This window comes from Heterodontus francisci, chromosome 44, assembly GCF_036365525.1.
Source record: "Heterodontus francisci isolate sHetFra1 chromosome 44, sHetFra1.hap1, whole genome shotgun sequence".
Taxonomy (NCBI): domain Eukaryota; kingdom Metazoa; phylum Chordata; class Chondrichthyes; order Heterodontiformes; family Heterodontidae; genus Heterodontus; species Heterodontus francisci.
In genome coordinates, this window is record NC_090414.1 from 25,650,553 (window position 1) to 25,666,491 (window position 15,939).

The window sequence follows — 15,939 nt, forward strand, 5'->3', positions numbered from 1 at the left end:
ATGTTGGTGCCGGGGTGAGCAACGTGTCCGTGGTAAAAATTTTGAAGTCTGACTGGTAATTTCAGAAATGAGAAATTTCCCATTGACTTCTTCTTTCCTGACAAGTCGGACTTTAAAAACATTCACAGCTGCCAGGGGCTGGAGCAATAACATGGCTTCGGAACTCAGGACTCAAGACGGGGAGAGAGGAGAGAGATGGATACAGAGAGAGGGGAGAGAGATGGATAGAGAGAGGGGAGAGAGATGGATACAAAGAGAGGGGAGAGAGATGGATAGAGAGAGGGGAGAGAGATGGATACAGAGAGAGATGGATAGAGAGAGAGGGGAGAGAGATGGATACAGAGAGAGAGGAGAGAGATGGATACAGAGAGAGGGGAGAGAGATGGATACAAAGAGAGGGGAGAGAGATGGATAGAGAGAGGGGAGAGAGATGGATACAGAGAGAGATGGATAGAGAGAGAGGGGAGAGAGATGGATACAGAGAGAGAGGAGAGAGATGGATACAGAGAGAGGGGAGAGAGATGGATACAAAGAGAGGGGAGAGAGATGGATACAAAGAGAGGGGAGAGAGATGGATAGAGAGAGGGGAGAGAGATGGATACAAAGAGAGGGGAGAGAGATGGATAGAGAGAGGGGAGAGAGATGGATACAAAGAGAGGGGAGAGAGATGGATAGAGAGAGGGGAGAGAGATGGATACAGAGAGAGATGGATAGAGAGAGAGGGGAGAGAGATGGATACAGAGAGAGAGGAGAGAGATGGATACAGAGAGAGGGGAGAGAGATGGATACAAAGAGAGGGGAGAGAGATGGATAGAGAGAGGGGAGAGAGATGGATACAGAGAGAGATGGATAGAGAGAGAGGGGAGAGAGATGGATACAGAGAGAGAGGAGAGAGATGGATACAAAGAGAGGGGAGAGAGATGGATAGAGAGAGGGGAGAGAGATGGATACAAAGAGAGGGGAGAGAGATGGATACAAAGAGAGGGGAGAGAGATGGATAGAGAGAGGGGAGAGAGATGGATACAGAGAGAGATGGATAGAGAGAGAGGGGAGAGAGATGGATACAGAGAGAGGGGAGAGAGATGGATACAAAGAGAGGGGAGAGAGATGGATAGAGAGAGGGGAGAGAGATGGATACAGAGAGAGATGGATAGAGAGAGAGGGGAGAGAGATGGATACAGAGAGAGGGGAGAGAGATGGATACAGAGAGAGATGGATACAGAGAGAGGGGAGAGAGATGGATACAGAGAGAGGGGAGAGAGATGGATACAGAGAGAGGGGAGAGAGATGGATACAAAGAGAGGGGAGAGAGATGGATACAGAGAGAGGGGAGAGAGATGGATACAGAGAGAGGGGAGAGAGATGGATACAGAGAGAGGGGAGAGAGATGGATACAGAGAGAGGGGAGAGAGATGGATACAAAGAGAGGGGAGAGAGATGGATACAGAGAGAGAGGAGAGAGATGGATACAGAGAGAGATGGATACAGAGAGAGGGGAGAGAGATGGATACAGAGAGAGGGGAGAGAGATGGATACAGAGAGAGGGGAGAGAGATGGATACAGAGAGAGGGGAGAGAGATGGATACAAAGAGAGGGGAGAGAGATGGATACAGAGAGAGAGGAGAGAGATGGATACAGAGAGAGATGGATACAGAGAGAGGGGAGAGAGATGGATACAGAGAGAGGGGAGAGAGATGGATACAGAGAGAGGGGAGAGAGATGGATACAGAGAGAGATGGATACAGAGAGAGGGGAGAGAGATGGATACAGAGAGAGGGGAGAGAGATGGATAGAGAGAGGGGAGAGAGATGGATACAGAGAGAGATGGATAGAGAGAGAGGGGAGAGAGATGGATACAGAGAGAGAGGAGAGAGATGGATACAGAGAGAGGGGAGAGAGATGGATACAGAGAGGGGAGAGAGATGGATACAGAGAGAGATGGATACAGAGAGAGGGGAGAGAGATGGATACAGAGAGAGATGGATACAGAGAGAGATGGATACAGAGACAGAGGACAGAGATGGATACAGAGAGAGAGGAGAGAGATGGATACAGAGAGAGATGGATACAGAGACAGAGGACAGAGATGGATACAGAGAGAGAGGAGAGAGATGGATACAGAGAGAGGGGAGAGAGATGGATAGAGAGAGGGGAGAGAGATGGATACAGAGAGAGGGGAGAGAGATGGATACAGAGAGAGATGGATACAGAGAGAGGGGAGAGAGATGGATACAGAGAGAGGGGAGAGAGATGGATACAGAGAGAGGGGAGAGAGATGGATACAGAGGGGGATCGGGATTGAGAGAGGGAGAGAGAGAGCAAGAGGGGAGAGAAAGAGATTAAGATCACACTTGACAGATGGACATCTATCCAGATTCTATGCATCGCTACATCAAGTGTGTGGGCAGACATTGTCCACTTGTGAAAGCAAAAACAGTGCCAGGTATCTCACTAAATAGGGAGAAATACGTTTTAAATCGGACTGTGTTTTGATGGCATTAGGTTGGCTATACACTTAATATACAGATTAACTGCCCCCATGTCCGTGGCTGAGTCAATAATTTTATCAAATGTCCGTGGTACAACATGTTGGTGCCTATCCGGCAATGTTACTGAAGACCTGTGCTCCAGAACTTGCCGTGCCCCTAGTCAAGCTGTTCCAGTACAGCTACAACACTGGAATCTACCCTGCAATGTGGAAAATTGCCTGTACACAAAAAGCAGGACAAGTTCAACCCAGCCAATTAGCGCCCCATCAGTCTACTCTCACTCATCAGTAAAGTGATGGAAGGGGTCATTGACAGTGCCATCAAGCGGCACTTGCTTAGCAATAATCTGCTCAGTGACGTTCATTTGGGTTCCGCCAGGGCCACTCAGCTCCTGACCTCATTACAGCCTTGGTTCAAACATGGACAAAAGAGCTGAACTCAAGAGCTAAGGTGAGAGTGACTGCCCTTGACATCTAGACAGCATTTGACTGAGTATGGCATCACGGAGCCCTCGCAAAACTGAGGTCAATGGGAATCGGGGAAAACCCTCCACTGGTTGGAGTCATACCTAGTGCAAAGTAAGATGGTTGTTGTTGGAGGTCAATCATCTGAGCACCAGGACATCACTGCAGGAGTTCCTCAGGGTAGTGTCCCAGGCCCAACCATCTTCAGCTGCTTCATCAATGACCTCCCTTCAATCATAAGGTCAGAAGTGGGGATGTTTGCTGATGATTGCACATTGTTCACCATTCGTGATTCCTCAGATACTGAAGCAGTCCATGTAGAAATGCAGCAAGACCTGAACAATATCTAGGCTTGGGCTGATAAGTGGCAAGTAACATTCGCACCACACAAGTGCCAGGCAATCCCCCACTATCAACATCCTAGGGGCTACCATTGACCAGAAACTGAACTGGAGTAGCCATATAATTACCGTGGCTACAAGAGCAGGTCAGAGGCTAGGAATCCTGAGGCGAGTAACTCACCTCCTGACTCCCCTAAGCCTGTCCACCATCTACAAGGCACAAGTCAGGAGTGTGATGGAATACTCTCCACTTGCCTGGATGGCTGCAGCTCCAACAGCACTCAAGAAGCTTGACACCATCCAGGACAAAGCAGCCAGCTTGATTGGCACCCCATCTACAAACGTTTACTCCCTCCACCACCGACGCACAGTGGCAGCAGTGTGTACCATCTACAAGATGCACTGCAGCAACTCACCAAGGCTCCTAAGACAGCACCTTCCAAACCCGTGACCTCTACCAACACGAAGGACAAGGGCAGCAAATGCATGGGAACACCACCACCTGCAAGTTCCCCTCCAAGTCACACACCATCCTGACTTGGAACTATATCGCCGTTCCTTCACTGTCGCTGGGTCAAAATCCTGGAACTCCCTTCCTAACAGCACTGTGGGTGTATCTACCCCACATGGACTGAAGCGGTTCAAGGAGGCAGCTCACCACCAACTTCTCAAGGGCAATTAGGGATGGGCAATAAATGCTGGCCTGGCCAGTGATGCCCACATCCCATGAATGAATAATAAATAAAAAAATCCCTGGTTCATGCACCATGGAGCCATTGCCACTCTCAGCTCAGCAATCCTATTAATCTGTGGACAGATTGCCTGCCTGTCCCATCGAACACTGAGATCCAGACCCACAATGGCAGCTGTCTGTGCCTGCATGGCAGCAGGCATGGATCTCATAACCTCAGTCTGAGCTTCTGCAACATTGAGATGTTGGTTGCTTCTGCCTGTGTTGTGTGGAAGCTGGGTCCACAAGTGCAGTCATTGAGTTGGCCAGCACTGTGCCACATTGGAACCAGACTGCTCCATGCTGCTTGCTGTTGACAGGAAACTATCTGGCAGGCCTATCAATGAGCAAAGTATCTTGGTGTGCATGTTCATCGTCATTGTTCTGTAGGCCGCCCTTTCGAGGTCTTCATCTGAGTCCTACATAGCAGAACGCACCTGCAGCCTTATCCTCCAGAAAGCTGATACACCTGTGATCCTTTCTGCTTCTCCTGGTAACTCACCATGTGCAGATCCCAACCCTACACTTCCTTCTAAAGTTAGCACAATGTCAGAGTGAGACAGGGTCTCTTCACCAGTGGTGTAGTGTTGCTCTCAGCCTTCTTCTTGGGGCTGCTTTATCTGACCAGATGGCCATTCATGTGTGTCTGACAGAAGAATATCACAATGGAGGGTTGGGAAGAGGGGCTGGGGGTGGAAAGAAAGAGGTCCATGGTCACACCATCAGCATGTTGCTCACCATGCCAAATAGCAGGATGAAGGTGTGCTGGGATTTGAGAAGGGGCTTAATTCTCAATGTTCTCAGTGATACTGGATGCTTCAGGCTCTGTCACAGCCAGCCACACAATGCGGAGCACCATCTCCTCCACAGGGCTCAGGGGATGCTGGCCTGTCCTCCACTGTCTGCCCTGCTCCCTTCTATTGTGTACGGACTTGTCCAGCAAGAGAGGGAGGAATATCCATGAACCACGGAGTCCTCTGGTCTCTCTGCTTCATTTGTTTCTTCTTGCAGTCAACTGCAGTACTGGCAGTCAGCAGCAACCTCCTTTCAGTCAGTGAAGCTTCCCTTTAAGAGGGGCAGACTGTCTTTAATAGCTGGGGTCCAGCCTCACATACTGTTAGGCCCCCTGTGATTGTGCAGCCAGCCAAGAGTGTGGGTTGCATCCAGCTGGATACTGCTGTCTGTCAAATGAGGAGGCAGCATGATGTTAGCGTTGCTGACTGCATTAACGATACCAGGCACAGGAAGATCATGCAACATGACCCCCATGTGCAAAAAGAGGTGCAGACAAAATTTCAGCCCCTTGTATCAAGGTGTCTCAGGTACATGGAAGGATAGCTGCTGGCTGGGAGAGCTGAGGCACACCAGATCCCCCAATCTATAACTACCTGTGGAATCTACTCACTAAGATCTCACATTGTAGACCTGCTATTGTAAATCTCTGGAAGAAACACACGGCACTACAGTCTGCATTGCTACTGTAAACTAAACTTTATTATTGGCTGCTGCTAGTGGCACACTTCACATGCTGCACCAAGCATGGCCTCGAATAAACAAAACACTACATATTAAATGAACAATACACCACACTCACCTGAAATGATTCTTTTTTACCATATCGAAGTTCATTGACAAAGTGTTCACAGTTTGCTGTTGTTATTTTGTACTCCATTTGGGTTCCAACCTTTGCTGTAGCATTTTCTATCATCTGGTCAACAGGTAATGGTTTCCATTTCGTGTCAGAATTGTTATTGATACAGTAATGATCATTTCCAGCAACCTCAGACAGAAGCTGTCTTCTCACCTCACCATTTGCTGTACAGCTGGACGATCCAAAACTTGATACTGCATTAGAACCTCCATCGAGAAAATATATTAAATGAATGGTTTATTGAAGCTGATAGAATACCCAATGTGGGTACAGTTAAAGGGGTGGAACCTGGGCTGGGTACAGTTAACGGCAATGAGTTACTGAAGCTGATAAAATATCCCCATTAGATACAACTTACAATTCTCTGGCACCTTTCAGAGTAAATGTCCCAAGTTGTTTCAGGGAGGAGTGAAATGAGCAGCAGAGGTTAGTGAGTTCAGGAAGCTGAGCTTAGCTTAGCTTTGTTCACAGGGAGTTTGAGGCAGTGGGAGAGCAGTGTCAGGTAGTGGCAGAACAGGGTAGAGGAATCTGGGGGAAGTCCAACTACAGATATGGCCGACTGGTTTCCCCAGCTTTGGCCAGTTTAGTCTATAAGAAGTCCAAATTTAGCTGACCTCTAAATGATTGGGGGTAGGGTCATGACCCCTCACTGACTCCACCCCTGCTGGCAGGTGCAGGGGTTTAGGGACGGAATTCCGGTGCTTGATGCCAAAATCTCTGTCACCAAGAGTGAAGGATGGGCAGTCCCCAGGAATCTGAGCTCAGAACGGTGTCATAGTCTAATTACACCCTTCTTCCAGTGGTGAAACTGCAGCACCTCCTCTGGTGAAAGATTGTAATTACAGTGTGACGTTTACATATAAATGTGGACACAGCAACTTAGGATAGAATGTGGCAGATTTAAGATTTATACCTTTATTCTGCCAATGGAACAGGGTGTTGAATCTAAGTACAAAAATCTGTTAGCTCTTACCTGTAGTTAAGTGGATAACATATCCATCTCCAACATACATGGCCCAGTGTTGAAAATTACCTCGGGTTATTTCGATCAAATCTCCAGGATTAGGTTGAGGGGATGACTGGAAACAAGATGGGTTTTACATTAGAAGTCAGCGTGGGCATTTGAAAGTGTATTTATTTAAGGTTCTTTGGCTTCTTGTGGGTAGGGAACAGAATAACAACAATAACTTGCATTTATGTAATGCTTTTAATGTTGTAAAACATCCATAGTGCTTCACTGGAGATTTACCAGACAAAATGACACCGAGCCAAAGAAGGAGGCATTAGAACAGGTGAGCAAGAGCTTGTTTTGGAGGAGAGAGAGGTGAAGAGGAAAGAGTTTCTCCCTATCAACCCTATTGAATCCTTTAACAATTTTAAACCCCTCGATTAGATCACCACTTAATTTTCTATTGTCGAGGAAATACAAGCCGAGTCTGTGCGACCGGTCCTTGTAATTTAACCCTTTTATCCTGGGGTCATTCTGGTGAATCCCCACTGCATCCCCTCAAAGGACAATATATCCTTCCTGAGGTGCAGGGCCCAGAACTGAATGCAGTCACAGATGGGGTTTAAGCAGAACTCTATAAAAACTGTAACATAACTTTCACCCCTTTCTATTACGGTCCTCTGAGATAAGGCCAACATTCCAATAACTTTTGTTATTCCTGCTTGTAGCTGTCCATTAGCTTTTAGTGATTCCTGAAGTTGGCTGCTCTGCTTCTCAACATTTAAAACAGTGACATCTTGTAATGATCTCAAACACTGTGAGGAACTAAGAGTGGATTCAGAAGAGATAGTTCAGGAGCTATGGAATGAGTTAGATAAGGTATGTGAGTGAGCAGAATGATGAGGGCATGCCAGAAACATACCTAAAAATGAGGTGACAGCCTGGTCAAGCTAAAACACAGGACTATTTGCATGCCAAACAGCGGAAGCAGTATGTGATAGACAGGGCTAAGTGGCCCCACTTCTCCTTTTACCATTGTTATACTATTGCCTGTAGAAAACTTTTAGATTCTGTTTTATGTTAGCCGTGATTCTCTTCTCATACTCTCTCTTTGCTTCTCATTTGTTTTCTCACTTCCCCTCTGAGCATTCTATATTCAGTCTGATTCCCAATTGTATCAACCACATGACATCTGCCACATGCAGCCTTTTTCTGCTTCATCTTACTTTCTATCTCCTTCATCATCCAGGGAGCTCTAGGTCTGTTTGTCCTACCTTGTCCCCTCATGGGAATATACCTTGACAGTATCTGAGCTATCTCCTTTATAAAGCCAGTTCATTGTTCAGTTTCAGTTTTGCCTGCCATTCTTTGATTCCAATTTACTTGAGCCAGATCTGTTCTCACACCATTGAAATTGGCCCTTTCCCAATTAATTATCTTGACTCTGGATTGCTGCTTGTCCTTGTCCATTGCTAATCTAAACCTTATGATACTATGACCACTTTAAATGTTCCTCTATTGACATTTGATACACGTGACCCACCTTATTCCCCAGAACCAGACCCAGCAATGCCTCCTTCCTCACTGGATTGGAAACATTGGGTGGGGGACTTCAATGTCCATCACCATGAGTGGCACGGTAGCACAACTACTGACCGAGCTGGCCGAGTCCTAAAGGACATAGCTGCTAGACTGGGTCTGCGGCAGGTGGTGGGGGAACCAACACGAGGGAACAACATACTCGATTTTGTTCTCACCAATCTGCCTGCCGCAGATGCATCTGTCCATGACAGTATTGGTAGGAGTGACCACCGCACAGTCCTTGTGGAGACAAAATCCCGCCTTCACATTGAGGATACCGTCCATCATGTTGTGAGGTACGACCACCGTGCTGAATGGGATAGATTTCGAACGGATCTAGCAATGCAAAACTGGGCATCCATGAGGCGCTGTGGGCCATCAGCAGCAGCAGAATTGTACTCAACCACAATCTGTAACCTCATGGCCCGGCATATCCCCCACTCTACCATTACCATCAAGCCAGGAGACCAACCCTGGTTCAATGAAGAGTGCAGGAGGGCATGCCAGGAGCAGCACCAGGCATACCTCAAAATGAGGTGTCAACCTGGTGAAGCTACAACCCAGGACTACTTGCATGCCAAACTGCGTAAGCAGCATGCGATAGACAGAGCTAAGCGATCCCATAACCAACGGATCAGATCTAAGCTCTGCAGTCCTGCCACATCCAGCCGTGAATGGTGGTGGACAATTAAACAACTAACTGGAGGAGGTGGCTCCACAAATATCCCCATCCTCAATGATGGGGGAGCCCAGCACATCAGTGCGAAAGATAAGGCTGAAGCATTTGCAACAATCTTCAGCCAGACGTGCTGAGTTGATGATCCATCTCGGCCTCCTCCTGAAGTCCCCAGCATCACAGATGCCAAACTTCAGCCAATTCGATTCACTCCACGTGATATCAAGAAACGACTGAAGGCACTGGATACTGCAAAAGCTATGGGGCCTGACAACATTCCGGCATTAGTACGGAAGACCTGTGCTCCAGAACTTGCCACGCCCATAGCCAAGCTGTTCCAGTACACCTACAACACTGGCATCTACCCTGCAATGTGGAAAATTGCCCAGGTATGTCCTGTACACAAAAAGCAGGACAAATCCAACCCGGCCAACTACCGCCCCATTAGCCTACTCTCAATCATCAGTAAAGTAATGGAAGGTGTCATCAACAGTGCCAGCAAGCGGCACTTGCTTAGCAACAGCCTGCTCAGTGATGCTCAGTTTGGGTTCCGCCAGGGCCACTCAGCTCCTGACCTCATTACAGTCTTGGTTCAAACATGGACAAAAGAGGTGAGAGTGACTGCCCTTGACATCAAGGCAGCATTTGACCGAGTATGGCATCAAGGAACCCTAGCAAAACTGAGGTCAATGGGAATCAGGGGAAAAACCCTCCGCTGGCTGGAGTCAAAGCTAGCGCAAAGGAAGATGGTTGTGGTTGTTGGAGGTCAATCATCGGAGCTCCAGGACATCACTGCAGGAGTTCCTCAGGGTAGTGTCCTAGGCCCAACCATCTTCAGCTGCTTCATCAATGACCTCCCTTCAATCATAAGGTCAGAAGTGGGGATGTTCGCTGATGATTGCACAATGTTCAGCACCATTCGCGACTCCTCAGATACTGAAGCAGTCTGTGTAGAAATGCAGCAAGACCTGGACAATATCCAGGCTTGGGCTGATAAGTGGCAAGTAACATTCGTGCCACACAAGTCCCAGGCAATGACCATGTGCAACAAGAGAGAATCTAACCATCTCCCCTTGACAATCAACGGAATTACCATCGCTGAATCCCCCATTATCAACATCCTAGGGGCTACCATTGACCGAAAACTGAACTGGAGTTGCCATATAAATACCGTGGCTATAAGAGCAGGTCAGAGGCTAGGAATCCTAAGGCGAGTAACTCACCTCCTGACTCCCCAAAGCTTGTCCACAAGGCACAAGTCAGGAGTGTGATGGAATACTCTCCACTTGCCTGGATGGGTGTAACTCCAACAACACTCCAGAAGTTTGACACCATCCAGGACAAAGCAGCCCGCTTGATTGACACCCCATCTGCAAATATTCACTCCCTTCACCACCGACGCACAGTGGCAGCAGTGTGTACCATCTACAAGATGCACTATCAGGGCCTGCGAACAGTTTCAAGGCCTGTGTACATTATCAGGGCCAGTTAACAGTTTCAGGGCCTGCGAACACTATCAGGGCCTGCGTACAGTTTCAGGGCCCATGAATAGTTTCAGGGCCCGTGAGCATTTTCAGGGCCCGCGAACAGTTTCAGGGCCCGTGACCACTTTCAGGGCCCGTGACCAGTTTCAGGGCGCGTGAACACGATCAGGGCCTGCGAACTGTTTCAGGTCCTGTGAACAGTTTCATGGCCTGTGAACAGTTTCATGGCCCGTGAACAGTTTCAGGGCCCGTGAACAGTTTCAGGTCCTGTGAACAGTTTCATGGCCCGTGAACTGTTTCAGGGCCCGTGAACTGTTTCATGGCCTGCAAACAGTTTCAGGGCCCATGAACACTGTCAGGGCTCGTGAACAGTTTCAGGGCGCGTGAACAGTTTCAGGGCCTGCGAACTGTTTCAGGTCCTGTGAACAGTTTCATGGCCCGTGAACTGTTTCAGGGCCCGTGAACTGTTTCAGGGCCCGTTAACAGTTTCAGGGCCTGCGAACACTATCAGGGCCTGCGTACAGTTTCAGGGCCCGTGAACAGTTTCAGGGCCCGTGAACAGTTTCAGGGCCTGCGAACACTATCAGGGCCTGCGAACTGTTTCAGGTCCTGTGAACAGTTTCATGGCCCGTGAACTGTTTCAGGGCCCGTGAACAGTTTCAGGGCCCGTGAACAGTTTCAGGGCCCGTGAACACTATCAGGGCCCGGGATCAGTTTCAGGACCTGCGAACTGTTTCAGGTCCTGCGAACACTATCAGAGCCTGCGAACACTATCAGGGCCTGCGTACAGTTTCAGGGCCCGTGAACAGTTTCAGGGCCCGTGAACAGTTTCAGGGCCCGTGAACAGTTTCAGGGCCTGCGAACACTATCAGGGCCTGCGAACTGTTTCAGGTCCTGTGAACAGTTTCATGGCCCGTGAACTGTTTCAGGGCCCGTGAACAGTTTCAGGGCCTGCGAACACTATCAGGGCCTGCGTACAGTTTCAGGGCCCGTGAACAGTTTCAGGGCCCGTGAACAGTTTCAGGGCCTGCGAACACTATCAGGGCCTGCGAACTGTTTCAGGTCCTGTGAACAGTTTCATGGCCCGTGAACTGTTTCAGGGCCCGTGAACAGTTTCAGGGCCCGTGAACAGTTTCAGGGCCCGTGAACACTATCAGGGCCCGGGATCAGTTTCAGGACCTGCAAACTGTTTCAGGTCCTGCGAACACTATCAGAGCCTGCGAACACTATCAGGGCCTGCGAACAGTTTCAGGGCCTGTGAACACTATCAGAGCCTGCGAACAGTTTCAGGGCCTGCGAACACTATCAGAGCCTGCGAACACTATCAGGGCCTGCGAACAGTTTCAGCGCCTGTGAACAGTGTCAGGGCCTGCGAACACTATCAGGGCCTGTTAACAGTTTCAGGGCCCGTGAACAGTTTCAGGACTTGTGAACTGTTTCAGGGCCTGTGCACACTATCAGGGCCCGTTAACAGTTTCCGGGCCCGTTAACAGTTTCAGGGCCTGTGAACAGTTTCAGGGCCTGCGAACAGTTTCAGGGCCTGCCAACAGTTTCAGGGCCTGCGAACACTATCAGGGCCCGCAAACAGTTTAAAGGCCTGCGAACAGTTTCAGGGCCTGTGAACACTGTCAGAGCCTGCGAACAGTTTCAGGGCCTGCGAACACTATCAGAGCCTGCGAACACTATCAGGGCCTGCGAACAGTTTCAGGGCTTGTGAACACTATCAGGGCCTGCAAACAGTTTCAGGGCCTGTGAACACTATCAGGGCCTGCGAACAGTTTCAGGGCCTGTGAACACTATCAGGGCCCGTTAACAGTTTCCGGGCCCGTTAACAGTTTCAGGGCCCGTTAACAGTTTCAGGGCTAGTGAACAGTTTCAGGGCCTGCGAACAGTTTCAGGGCCCGTGAACACTATCAGGGCCCAGGATCAGTTTCAGGACCTGCAAACTGTTTCCGGTCCTGCGAACAGTTTCAGGGCCCGTGAGCATTTTCAGGGCCCATGACCAGTTTCAGGGCCCATGAACACTGTCAGGGCTCGTGAACAGTTTCAGGGCCCGCGAACAGTTTCAGGGCCCGTGACCAATTTCAGGGCCCATGACCAGTTTCAGGGCGCGTGAACACGTTCAGGGCCTGCGAACTGTTTCAGGTCCTGTGAACAGTTTCAGGGCCTGTGAACTGTTTCAGGGCCCGTGAACTGTTTCATGGCCTGCAAACAGTTTCAGGGCCCATGAACAGTTTCAGGGCTCGTGAACAGTTTCAGGGCGCGTGAACAGTTTCAGGGCCCATGAACACTATCAGGGCCCGTGAACACTGTCAGGGCTCGTGAACAGTTTCAGGGCGCGTGAACACGATCAGGGCCTGCGAACAGTTTCAGGTCCGATGAACAGTTTCATGGCCCGTGAACTGTTTCATGGCCTGTGAACAGTTTCAGGGCGCGTGAATACGATCAGGGCCTGCGAACTGTTTCAGGTCCTGTGAACAGTTTCATGGCCCATGAACTGTTTCAGGTCCTGTGAACAGTTTCAGGGCCTGTGAACAGTTTCAGGGCGCGTGAATACGATCAGGGCCTGCGAACTGTTTCAGGTCCTGTGAACAGTTTCATGGCCCATGAACTGTTTCAGGTCCTGTGAACAGTTTCAGGGCCTGTGAACAGTTTCAGGGCGCGTGAATACGATCAGGGCCTGCGAACTGTTTCAGGTCCTGTGAACAGTTTCATGGCCCATGAACTGTTTCAGGTCCTGTGAACAGTTTCATGGCCCGTGAACTGTTTCAGGGCCCGTGAACTGTTTCATGGCCTGCAAACAGTTTCAGGGCCCATGAACACTATCAGGGCCCGTGAACACTGTCAGGGCTCGTGAACAGTTTCAGTGCGCGTGAACACGATCAGGGCCTGCGAACTGTTTCAGGTCCTGCAAACAGTTTCAGGGCCCATGAACACTATCAGGGCCCGTGAACACTGTCAGGGCTCGTGAACAGTTTCAGGGCCTGCGAACAGTTTCAGGGCCCGCGAACAGTTTCAGGGCCTGTGAACACTATCAGGTCTGTGAACAGTTTCAGGGCCTGCAAACACTATCAGGGCCTGTGAACAGTTTCAGGGCCTGTGAACAGTTTCAGGGCCTGCGAACACTATCAGGGCCTGCGAACACTATCAGGGCTTGCCAACACTGTTCATAATTTGCAGTCCTGAGCTTGAGTAAAGAAAGGATTGCTGTTTAGATCATGCCCTTCTCCACCACACGACATCCCAAAGCACTTTACAGATAATGAAATAATTTAGTGGTCACTGGTGTAATGTGGGAAACAGGACAGCCAATTTATGCACAGCAAGATCCCTCATAGAGCAATGTGATAGTGACCCAGATTATTTGGTTTTTTTTAGAGTTGTTGGTTGACGAATAAATATTGGCCCTCACACACAGGATGAACTCCCTGCTCTTCTTCCAATAGTGGCCATGGGATCCTTTATATGCACCTGAGAGGGTCTCAGTTTAATGTCTCATCTCAAAGATGACAACTCTGTTTTGGGTGTGATCTCAGCTGCCTTCACCAGTTTTGAGGGCGGCGAAGAAAGGAATTAGCAAGACAGGGGAGATAAGGAATAGATCAGCACCAGAAATTAAAACATAGGAACAGGAAGTGGCCATTCAGCCCCTTGAACCTGTTCTGCCATTCAATTAAATTAGATCTGTGTCTTAACTCCATCCACCCACCTTGGTTGTGTAACCCTGAAACCCCTTACCCAACAGAAATCTGTCAATTACAGTCTTGAAATTTTCAATTGACACCCCACCCACCCCACCCCCCAAACCTCCCCACCACCAGCCTCAGCAGCTTTCTGGGGGGAGAGAGTTCCAGATTTCCACTCCCCTTTGTGTGAAGAAGTGTTTCCTGACATCACCCCTGAACGGCCCTGGCTCTAATTTTAAGGTTCTGCCCCCTTGTTCTGGACTTCCCCTGACCAGAGGAAATAGTTTCTCTCTATCGACCCGATCGAATCCTTTAATCATCTTAAACCCCCCGATTAGATCAACCCCTTAATCTTCTACACTCGAGGGAATACAAGCCCAGTCTGTGCAAACTGTCCTATTAAATTAACCCTCTAATCCCTGGGATCATTCTGGTGAATCTGTGCTGCACCCTCTCCAGTGACCCCTTGCGATAAAGACCAGTATTCCATGGGCCTTTGTAATTACTTCTTGTAGCTGCCCAATAGCTTTCAGTGATTTCTGTACTGGGAGCTCTAAATCTCTCTGCTCCTCCACAGTTTCTCACCATTTAGAACAATTACATCCTGTATTGATCTCAAACACTGTGAGCAAGTGACTAGGAGAGAGTGTGGATTCTGAAGAGACAGTCCAGGATCTACAGAATGAGTTAGACAAGGTATGTGAGTGAGCAGAACGATGGTGGATGGAATTTAAGGCAGAGAAGTGGAAAGTGCTGCCACAGGAAGGGAAGATAGATGAGCAGATATAGTCCAGGATGAAGCTAAAATAGATCCAGGAGTCTCAGAAAACCCAAAGTAAACCAAGGCAGTAAATCAAATCTAAATGTAAGTTCTGATATACTTCATCTATTTCTATTTTAATAATTGAATGGAATTTGAGATATTGGATTAACACTACCATTAATAGAATTAAACACCCGGGTCCTGTACACAGCAGTTAACATCAACGTGAAGCCAGTTAGACCCTGAGCTGAGGGTAAAGCAGTTCGAACAAACTTACATTCTGATTCACCATTTTGAAGAGTTAAACAGCAGTAAATAGTCTCTCTCCCTCAGAGTTTCACAATAATTCCGGTCTGAAATCGATAAACAATACGGCTTTCTTTATAAAGTCCTCAGCTACTGTATTCTGTGTTCACTGCTCCAATCCTGGATAGTATCTATCTCTGCTGTTTACATTGACAAATCAGCTATTAGTACACCGAGACTTGTTTCAGTTTCAATATCACTCAGCTACAAGCTGTTTCTTGTAAGTGAGTATTCATTTAAACAGGTTCTTGTAAGTGAATATTTGTTTAAACAGCTGATCAATCATTCTCCCCTGCCAACGTTAACACCTATTGATATTCCTGGCCTGCTGGTAGCTCCTCTTGTCTGACAACAGCAACTCCATCTTACAGCTGTGATGAGAAAGAAAACTTGCGTTTATATAGTGCCTTTCACACTGTAAGACTCAGCTGCTGTCACTCTGATCGATTCAGTACTTTTGGGGTAACTTTATCTGGTTTACAGCCCATCTCCCACCTCTGCTGTTACCGGCTGAGTTTATACCTGACCGACTGGTGGTTTTCCAGCTCTGTTGTTCTACAGACTGGTCCCTGATCAGAAATTCACTCTCCTGAACATAGTTACTTATAGCAGAACAGAAGGTTATGTTGACAGGGTGAGATGAAGGAGGGTGGGAGGAGGCTCATGTGGAGTGTAAAGACCAGTATGGAGCAGTTGGGCCGAATGGCCTGTTTCTGTGCTGCAAATTCAATGTAGATGATGATGAAGCTCAGCCGGCAGTAACATTGTTGTTGTGTGACAGAGACCATGAATACTGACTCAAATGAGCAGAGTCTTTTA

General features: G+C 48.5%; 1 protein-coding gene across 1 annotated transcript in view; it reads right to left on the reverse strand.

Moving 5' to 3' along the window:
• Positions 1 to 15,463, reverse strand: part of LOC137355889 (phospholipase A and acyltransferase 1-like) — a 39,286-nt gene extending 23,823 nt beyond the window's left edge. Inside the window, exons 1-3 of the mRNA XM_068021503.1 lie at positions 15,092 to 15,463; positions 6,649 to 6,754; positions 5,619 to 5,881 (exon numbers count right to left, since the gene is read on the reverse strand). Coding sequence (XP_067877604.1) covers positions 5,619 to 5,881; positions 6,649 to 6,754; positions 15,092 to 15,106 — 384 coding nt within the window. The 5' untranslated portion in view covers positions 15,107 to 15,463. The remainder of the gene's footprint in view (positions 1 to 5,618; positions 5,882 to 6,648; positions 6,755 to 15,091) is intronic.
• Positions 15,464 to 15,939: the final 476 nt, after the last annotated feature.